The following is a 10000-nucleotide window of genomic DNA, read 5'->3' as shown; positions in this document are numbered from 1 at the left end:
AATTAAGGAGACTGATAGTTGAGCGCAGCGTCCAGAGGGCATGGATAAGTGTGTGTGTGTGTGTGTGTGTGTGTGTGTGTGTGTCTGTGTGTGTGTGTGTGTGTGTGTGTGTGTGTGTGTGTGTGTGTGTGTGTGTGTGTGTGTGTGACCATATGCTTCAGACACACACCCCCGCAGAGAAAAGGGTAGCTCACGAAGACAGATGTAGTGACCTTGCCTAGTGATAAGGCATGAAGATAAAGTAGTGTTGGATGAAATAACTGAAAAATACCAAGAGAAACAGAGGTGTGTGTGTGTGTGTGTGTGTGTGTGTGTGTGTGCGTGTGTGCGTGCGTGCGTGCGTGCGTGCGTGCGTGCGTGCGTGCGTGCGTGCGTGCGTGCGTGTGTGCGTGTGTGCGCGCGTGACGGAGTGCAATAGAGATCGACAGGCACATTGACAGATGGCGAGATTGAAGGACGGGGATAATAGTGAGACGGTAAAAATGACAAAGATGCTGAGACGAACACGACTCAATACGGACATTCTGTACTATATCGGGAAAACACAAAAGGTAATTATGAAACACAGCGATGACATATTTCGGACCAACACGCACACACAATCCTACCATCTAAAAGTTGTTTAGAATGACATGACTTGATCACTCGATTCGTTCTGGCCTTCCTTGTCAGTGCCTACGAAATACAATATTGCAACGCTGATGTCACAGTAGGTTATTGTGCACATTAGTTATTGAAAGAAATAAGATCTGACTTGAACTTAAACCCTATAAGGTTCTTATCCTTATTCATTTGGCCGGGTGGAGGGCAATAATCCACGGGGCCACTTCATCTGTTAGGTCCTCTTCTACGAACATTTACCTTAAATAAAGCCCGTCTCCCCTCAGACGTTGAGACAGGAGTCTGTTAGAACAACTTTGAACGTGGACAAAAACAGAATCTATGGGACTGCTATTCAACTTTGCTCGACCGCACGAGCGCTTTCTTTCTCTTTTTGAGTTCCATTGGCGACTTTTGCGCGATGGAGGGGGGGGGGACACGACCAGTCCTCATTAAGACAGAATGTCAGACATTTCTGCAGACACGCACATATGGATGCGGGAGGGCAGACAGACAGCAGAGGTCAACGGCATCACAGAAACAAGACGTTATTTCGTTGCATTTCATCATCGTCGTCTATCGCAGTCCTTCTTTCATGGCTGGATTTCTCATTGATGACAAAGCCATTTATGTCTCTCTTATGTCCCCCCCCCCCCTCCTCCTCCCCTCCCCCACTGTCTCTCCCTTATTCTCCTTGCTATTTATGCTTCCTCTGTTTTACTTTTTTTTTATTTTCTTTTACGAGAGCAAGTGAATGAGCACTTTCTCTCGTCGCTCATTCTCAATTTGCATCCCGTCTCCGTGCTCCCCTCTTTGTCTCGTCTCAGATATTGTTTTCCCCCCGTCTTCATCACTCCTCCTTCTCTTTCTCGTCCTCTCTCTTTGGCTCACATCTACCCCCCCCCCCCTTTCATTTTACCTTTCTCTTTCACGTGATTTAAATTCTGAACATCATCTCTCTTACTTTTCTCTTTCCTCTCTCACTCTGCCCTCCCCATCCTTCCTCGCCCTCCTTCACAAGCTTCACTATTTTCCCACCTGCCTTATTTTTCTCACCATTGTTCCCACTCGCCTCGACTCGTGCCTCCCACATCCTCTCCTTTCACTTTCATTTCGTCCTTGCTCCTCTTTTTCTGGCCTTCCTTTACCCCACTTCTTTGTCTCCCCTACCTTCTTCCTTGTCTCGCCCTCTCTTCCTTCTCTGTTCCCCTTCTTGCCATCCCGTCTTCTACCATTCCATCCTTTCCTCATCTGTCTCCGTCACATCTGCTGCACCTTCCCATGCCATTATTCCATTTGCCCCGTCACGCTCCCCCTTTCTCTCCTCCCTTCTCTCGTTTTCCTCCCAACAACTTCGTCAGATTCGTTTGAATCCATTCTCCGTGGCCTCTCTCTCTTCCCGTCTCTCCTCAGCACCCTCACGTTCTCAATCCATTCCTCCCCTTGTGTTTTCCACACTGCTCTGCTTCCTCCTTCAAACAAGTAGCCTACCTTCTCTCCCTCGTTTCCTTTTCAACCTTGTTTCCTCCTTCTCTCCTTCCTCCTCCTCTTTTCCTTCTATATCTGCTCCAATAAAACTGTTTAAAATGTCTTCATCATCAGCAAACATCAACTATAATAACAATAAAGAAAGTTAAAATACTCCTTATTAAAGTTATAAATGTTTCAATACTGAAAAAAAGAATCTCACAATTACAGTAAATACATGAATGAAATCATTTAAAGGAGCATAAAGCTTTTGATACGTAAATCTCCACTAATAATTCACGAGGGGGATTACGAGCACATTACTCACCATCGCTTGTCCTTCATCTTCTTCTCCTTCCCCCAGCTCTCAGGGACAACCGCATCCAGCTGCACCACTCGACGTCCACCGAGCTCTCCATCACCATCTCTGACGTGCAGCTGTCGGACGAGGGCGAGTACACCTGCTCCATCTTCACCATGCCGGTCCGCACCGCCAGAGCCACCGTCACCGTGCTAGGTGGGTCGCACGTGTGCACCAGACCTGTGCTTCAAATAATCAGACCTTCGAATGAACTTTGTCGATGCTATATCGCAATTTGCCATTCTGCTGTATCTCCCGTCTGTCGTTGAGGGAGGACCCCATCTCCGTGAGCCCTCAGATTTTTCCGGTACCACCTTTAGGCCCTAAAAACAACATGCTCTCCGTTCTCCGTGAGGCACAGCAGTGCAGGATGACATCCCTGTCCCCCTCGTGTTCGTGCTCCGGCGTCTCCTTTCAGACTGATTGATGGCTGTACAAATCGGCTTGACTGCAGTCCGTCTTAATTTGTCTCCCAAACCTGTAGCGCTGTGACACATTTAAATGGATGACTCGAAGCCTTTTGACGTCTTTTTTTTTTCTTTCTTTCTTATTTTCTCCTCATGTTGTTTATAAGAACGTCGCCTGCTTTTCCCCGCCACTCAGTTTCAGACCGAGCGCAGGAGTAGCAATACTTCAACTTTAAAAAATCGTGTCTCAAATTCACCCTGTGACATTGTGTTACTGGACTTATTTTCTGCTAGTTTACCCTCTCAGAGCCGAATGAAGGTTGACCCTGATGTCGATGTCTATTGTCAGTGTGGCTTGCTAAGAGGAGCTGCCTGAAAATATTGATATTTTCATAGGGTCTTATGAACAGAGGCCGACCAGTTTATCCGTCCTATATATTTGGGTTTTCTTTTTCTTTATAGTAATTGGATAGAGACACAGTTTATGGTTAAATTGCAAAATATCAAACCTCAATTACATTTCTTCGTCATAAAGGTTTAATAATGACATCTTAGGAATCGGCCAATTTATTGATATCAGAATTTCTGAAATCAACACAGTAGAGTTTGAGATATCCTGACATTTATTCCCTAGTATGGGTAAAACTGCAGGAACACTGGATGCTGTGCTGCCCAGTGCACCTCAGTTGCATCATTTTGTTAGAGCCGTATTTCATGAATTATCTGATTATCATGGTAGTGTCCATGGAAAATGAAAATGTTATTCTGCCAACACTTCCAAAATATTCTCAAAAAAACATCACTTTGACAGTACAGTGGACCACAATGTTGTGACTCCATCTCCATGCTTGTGATGCCTTCATCCAGTTTGATCTAGAGCCTTGCTTTCAGCGTTGACCTTTTTGTGAGGTTATGACCTTATGCAACTCTTGTGTGGACATAAACTGGCTCCACTCATTGAGATGGATGTTATTATCTAAGGTACGTGTGATGCTTCCCTGCAGCCTGCTATAAATTGCGGCCATCCTGTCAGCGATGAGTGGGCCTGTGTATTGATTGGATATCATAACTAGATATGACATCCAATCATATCATACCCTCTTTGAACTATTAATTTTTACGAGTCAAGTTGTTGCTTTCCCTCAGTGTCAGCTAGTTCTGGCTTCATTTCATGGCTTCACTTGAAGACGAGAACAAAGCGGAGCGCTTGGCAATGCTTTCATGTACCAAATGATGGCCAAACAACCACAGTTGCACAAACACTTCCTGTATACACGGAAGAGACAGCTGGTCAGATATTCCTGGGAAGTTGCGGTGAGCAAATTTACGGCCAACATTCTAGTGCATCCAGTGCCACCTTCAAATTGCTGTGTAATGACAGTGAGTCATTGTTTGTGCTGACCACAAATAAACTACATTCCCTATTTACTGAACAAATTGGCTTCCATCTATGGATGGTATGTTTCTACTGTGAGCTTATTTGAGGAGGGTTTGTATTGCTTTTCCTTATTCAATAGATCATAATTTCCCAAGAAATTAAACTTGGATGAATACAGTGCTGCAGCAGGTTTCCAGCTCTCTTGGATAATGCACTGCAAAAAAGATACCCAAAATTTTGATGATGAAGGTGTGTTGGGGTTTGTCAGTCTGTGGACGCATCCTTGAATACATCATTGGTATTTATTCAAGTGTTTTGGCAGTGCTGCAAAGTATGTCAAAAAGAAGGAAATGTAGTTCCTTCTGGACAACAGCATGAGCGGTGTGCCTAAAATGTTAATGTGATTTTGAGTGTGCATGTAAGGGCGGAAGGGTATCGAGGATGTGTTGAAACAAAGGTGAAGGTGGGGCCACTTACTGAAATTAACATGAGAGTCCCTCCCCCACATTTCTTCCAATTTGGCAGTAATTGTTTTTTAAGCTTTTTTCTATTTGCTGTAATTGACGGATGTGACACTGTATTCTGTGTTCAATAAATATTTCATGACCCCTGAGAGGGAGAGCCAAAAGACATTAATAATGGATGGTAAAATGTCTCAAATGCACAGACCCGTATGGGAACATCAGCCAGAGATATTGAGTTCTGGCAGAGCGGTACTGGGTGTGCTCTTGTTTTGACATGTGCAAGTTTTTGACAGACGCATACACAAACACACATGAGCACACAACTGCTGAGTATGGTCATTTTTAAATGACTGCGTGTCTGTTGGAGTAAAATGTGTGCTGTGCCTCTCTGCTCTCCCCTGAGCTGGGCAGAGAATAATTCATAATAGCTTTATTCTCTTTCATTCTCCTTGTAGAGGAAAGGGTCTTGACAGGGCTACTCCAGCCAATTCTATATGTGCAGTATTATTCCCTCATTAATATTCAATGCTACTTTACTGCCAGAGAGCTTCCGCACACTGTGCACTACATCAAGTACTGCTACATTAAAAATTGACCACATTTTTATTTTTTTGATCTATACCTCGCTTAGTCCACGGCACTCAAATGGGTATTTCCTAAGCTGACCATTTGTCCATCTAGCTGTGGTTGGGTAGACAAAATGACATCTATCTATATATATATATATACATCTATCTATCCATCTATAGATCTATGTAGCTAGAAGCTAGCTAAGTACTGTATATAGCTATAGGTTGCTATGATAACTATTGCTAACTATCTGGATAGATCTTTCTAAGTACTAATAGAGAGATGGATGGATGGATGTATGGATAGATATATAGATAGATAGATAGATGGATGGATGGATGGATGGGTGGGTGGATGGAGTACACAGATGCTACCACGCAAGTGCACAGCATGGTACAATTAAGCAGTTAACATGTAATCATGCTCTGTGGCAAATACAAATGGAGAACAGGCCCAGTTGATTTGGATTTCAATTATAGCAAGAGGAAAAGATCTAGGTGAGAGAGGGTCCATTGTTATTGTGCTAATAGCTGGAAATTCAGTCATTAAGTTGCTCAACTGGCTGTTTCAATTGGAAAAGTGACTCAAGTCAGTGACTTCTGTAGATCTAAGATGTCAGTAAATGTGGTTGGAAACTGTGGCACGTTTGATGATGGTGATGATCTTGATGCTTGTGCACAAGTGCGAAATGTAGGATAAGGAAGAATAGAACTCTTCCTCACATGACCGAGGATGCAAATGATCAGAGTGTGACAACCAGAACAGTCCATTAGCAATTACACCGAGAGGGATATAATAGTCGGGTTGCGGCGCGTCAACCCCTCATTACATACACGAATGCACAACTGAGAGTTAAGCGGTGCGTAAAACCATATAGGCACAGAGGTCTACAGAGACGTGGGGGTAAAGAGATTTGGCCAGACGAGTCATCCTCTCTTCATATTTCCAATAAGTCAGCGAGTGTACGGCGTACACCAAGAAAATGGTACAGGCCTGTGCGTTGACCCCTACCGCGAGGAGATCTGGTGGTTCTGTTATGACGTCGGGAGTATTTTGCTCACTGTCTGGGTCCGCTTGTCCCCTTTAGAGGGAAGGTCACTGCAAATCAATACAACTCTGTTGAGTGATCACCTTTATCTATAATGAAACATTTTCTATCCTGATGTGAACACATGGTGGCCCAACGCCTTACTAAGACAGGTTGGTATTTCCTTTAATTTGTCACCTATATTTTCTGTCATTTCCCTCTCAAAGAATGTTTCATTGGTACAACATCTTTGTGAGTTTAAATTTCTCTTGGAACCTTCGTGCCTTTGTCCCCATCTCTAACTTTCTCTGCCGCCACTCCGCTTAAACTCTATCGCCGTCTCTCTCTGTCCATCCCTCCCTCTGTCCTCCCTTACGTGACAAGATGGCAGGATATGCGGTAGATGGCAAATTGAATGTTCATTATTTTCAAGAGCAGAATGATGGTAAACTTCGCCAGCACTTGGCGAGTAGCACTGTCCGTCCGCAGTGGCTCCAGATGGAGTTTGGCAGGAAGAGATCAACTTTCTCCTCTCTTGCCTTTGACCAAAACAGCGAAGGCAAAGTGCATACTGAAGTATTTGGCAGAATGCATGTGGATTCGTGCACTCTGCGTGCGTTGTTTTCACCTCAACTTGCGCTCTAAGTTGAAGTGTAAATAATAATTAGGCAAAAATGTTTCTTGTTTTGACCCGACTGTGGTCATAAGAAGCACTGCTGTGGAAGAAGGAGAGGGAGCGTGGGATTTTGGTTTGGCCGGGGACATCCTGGTGTTTCACTTGGGGGTTTGAATCTGACCTTTGGCTCGGGTCATCGCAGTTTTCACTCAAGGCTCCAGAGTCCCTTCCAAGAGCTATTTGTTCTGAACTGAGTCATTCAAACTGTTTTGGAGCTTTTAGCTGATGAATTCTGAGAGTTCAATTTAATCATCCCTGCACAATATAGTGTACTTGACATTTTGAACTGACCTGAACTAGTGCGGATGAACACAATACTCCAGTATTTGCCAGACTTGAATTGTAGAACCCAAACTGCCAATTTTGAAGGTAGAATGCTTTTATTATTGAGGGACATGTATTTCCACGTCCTTCTCAGTAGGCAGCACATTTGCCTTTGAGGACTTCACTGCAAATCGTGGAAATCTTAATACATCAACCTCAAGCACTGTTATGAAGGTTAAGTTAATGAAGGATATTATCATTTTATTTTGGTAATACATTTTGTCTCTCTCTGTTCAGCTTCACGAAGCCGCTGTTGTTTTCAAATCTTGCTAAAAATGTTCATTTCAAGTTGTGCAGGTTCATCACACTAATGTATGTTATCATTGAATTTCAATGATCATCAATTGCATTTTCTAATGAGTTGAGACCATTACCCTTGAATCACAACTTCAAATACCTCATACTTTGACAGTGCAAGTGAATGTATACTGTATGAAACAGACGGACTACCGTAATAAAATAAAAAACTGTGATTGGGTACATAACTAACCTTATTTTGTGAGCAGATCAGGCATCGGGAAAGACATAACCGTACACATTCTCCCGTGAGATCATTTTTACAAGAACGTAATGATAGTAGGTTCTACGTGAACGATGGACAGCCTTTATTGCCGCTGTATCGTACAAAATGTCACACAAATGTGTCACTCCTGGTGTGTGCATTCGATTTCAAAGTGTTGAAGTTCAAAAGAACACACTGCACATAATACATCACGATATAGATATAAAAAAAAAATAGATAGTCAGCAGGTTGCACAGTACACAGTGGTTATTGCAGTGTGAAATAAAGTGTAGTGGGTTTTTTTTTTATTGTTATATATTGATTGGGAGTGTGAATGGCTTCGGGAAAGAAACTGTTCAGGAGCCTGGTGGTCTGAGTTTGTAATGACCTGCAGCTCCTGCCTGAGGGCAGCAGGTGAAACAGGTAGTGGCCAGAGTGAGAACAGTCTTTGACAATGTTTAAGAGTCTGGACATCAGGTACAGCGGATGTTTGCAATATCTTGGAATGAGGGAAGAGGGCAACCGATGATTTTGTTTGTGTGTGTGTGTGTGTGTGTGTGTGTGTGTGTGTGTGTGCGCACCACACTGTGCTGCAGTATGTTCGGAGGATCTCGATTGTGCAGCAGTGAAAGGCCACCAGCGGCTTAGATAGCGACGCTGCAAAGAACAGGGTTTTTTTTTTCTGAAGTAGAGTAATCTCGCATTTCTTTGAGCGATTATCTTGATTAATCACGTCTATGGAATGGCAGTAAAAATAGAGTTTGTATTCAAAAAGACACTCCGAAACCCTAAAGATAGTCAGTTTTGCTATCAGATGAGACAAAAATCTGCAAAACCTCCCATTTGCTGAAGCTGGAACCGGAGGATTGAAATGTGACGGATTCTCAAAGGAGCTGCCGCTTAATTTTCCTTTTATTTCTTGAGATCGACTAATTGACACATTGACTAAACTCCGCAGCTTTAGTTTCTACGTTGAATAACGTGTCTCCCCTCCAAAACCGCTCCGCGCGACGGTCGCAGAAAGGATTCACGTGGAAAATTTTCCACGTGACCATCATTGATGTTCGGTAGGAAATTGGCCGCAACCTGCACCTCGGAACCGAAGGGGGCGACAGCAGCAGCAGCGCCGACGCGCGTGGAAGTTCGGGGCGCAACAGAAGCTTCACACTAATTTGAGCCTCTGTGCAAAGACTGGGAACCCTTCTCGGTTGCCAATCATCGCAAGCCTGCCTCATAATTCTTCTCCACAGATGGCTTCGCGTATCAGAGAGCTCAAGAACGGACCAAATGAACTCAAGCTTGTCTGTGATGTGTTGAGGATGCTGTATGTGACACGCCACAACTTTGCCCAACAAACAAAGTGCAATAATGTTTCTGGCTCCAAGGTGACGAGGCCCTTCAGCGCATGCATACAACGTTTTTTTTCCCCTCGGCGTCTGTCTCGCTAACTCGGTGCGTCTCTAAATCTCTCTCTCTCTCCAGGTGTGCCCGGCAAACCTCAGATCTCGGGCTTTGAGAGCGCAGTGCCGGAGGGCGGCAAAGTCACCCTGACCTGCACCAGTACCGGCAGCAAACCCCCCGCCAGGCTGATCTGGTTCCACGGAGACCAGCAGCTGGAAGGTTAGAGATACAGGAAGTGTGTGTGTGTGTGTGTGTGTGTGTGTGTGTGTGTGTGTATTGTGGGGTCAGAAAATCCTTGTTGGACATGTCTGTTGTGTGCTCTGGATTTGTACTTCCTGTGTCGTGAGGAAGTGCGTGGGTGTGGTTATGTGTGTGTCTGTGTGTGTGTGTGTGGGTGCGTGCGTGCGTGTGTGTGTGTGTATGCCTGCCTGTGTGTCTACGTGTAGGACGGTGTGTGTACGTTTGTAGCTGCAGGGATGTTTTTATATGGAGGCAAGGATGTGGGTTTTTACTTGTGTCTGTGTTTTATGTGTGTGTGTGTGTGTGTGTGTGTGTGTTTGTGTTTGTCACTGCGTCATGTGTGTGTGTGGTCCTGCAGTGTGTGTGTGTGTGTGTGCGCAGACATGTGCACTTGTGCCTCACGTGTCACATTGTATTTGTGTGTGTTTGTTGTTGCGTGTATGAGAATGTAGTGTGTGTGTGTGTGAGAGAGAGAGAGAGAGAGAGAGAGAGAGAGATCATGCTGTGTGTTGTTTGTGTCCTTGCCACATTGCCTGCTGTCTCTCTCTGTGCCCTAGACCTGTGCCCACATATGTGTGTGTGT

The 10000-nt window shown here is 44.4% G+C and overlaps 1 protein-coding gene across 3 annotated transcripts in view; it reads left to right on the top strand.

The window, feature by feature from the left end:
* Positions 1–10000, top strand: part of cadm3 (cell adhesion molecule 3) — an 86932-nt gene that overhangs the window by 49753 nt on the left and 27179 nt on the right. For all 3 annotated transcript variants that reach the window (XM_047332178.1, XM_047332179.1, XM_035633462.2), the window contains exons 4-5: positions 2432–2584; positions 9259–9396. In XM_047332178.1, coding sequence (XP_047188134.1) covers positions 2432–2584; positions 9259–9396 — 291 coding nt within the window. The remainder of the gene's footprint in view (positions 1–2431; positions 2585–9258; positions 9397–10000) is intronic.

The sequence above is a fragment of the Scophthalmus maximus genome, chromosome 5 (assembly GCF_022379125.1).
Source record: "Scophthalmus maximus strain ysfricsl-2021 chromosome 5, ASM2237912v1, whole genome shotgun sequence".
Taxonomy (NCBI): domain Eukaryota; kingdom Metazoa; phylum Chordata; class Actinopteri; order Pleuronectiformes; family Scophthalmidae; genus Scophthalmus; species Scophthalmus maximus.
The sequence above is the reverse complement of the archived record's forward strand: the minus strand, read 5'-3'. Positions and strand labels throughout refer to the sequence as shown.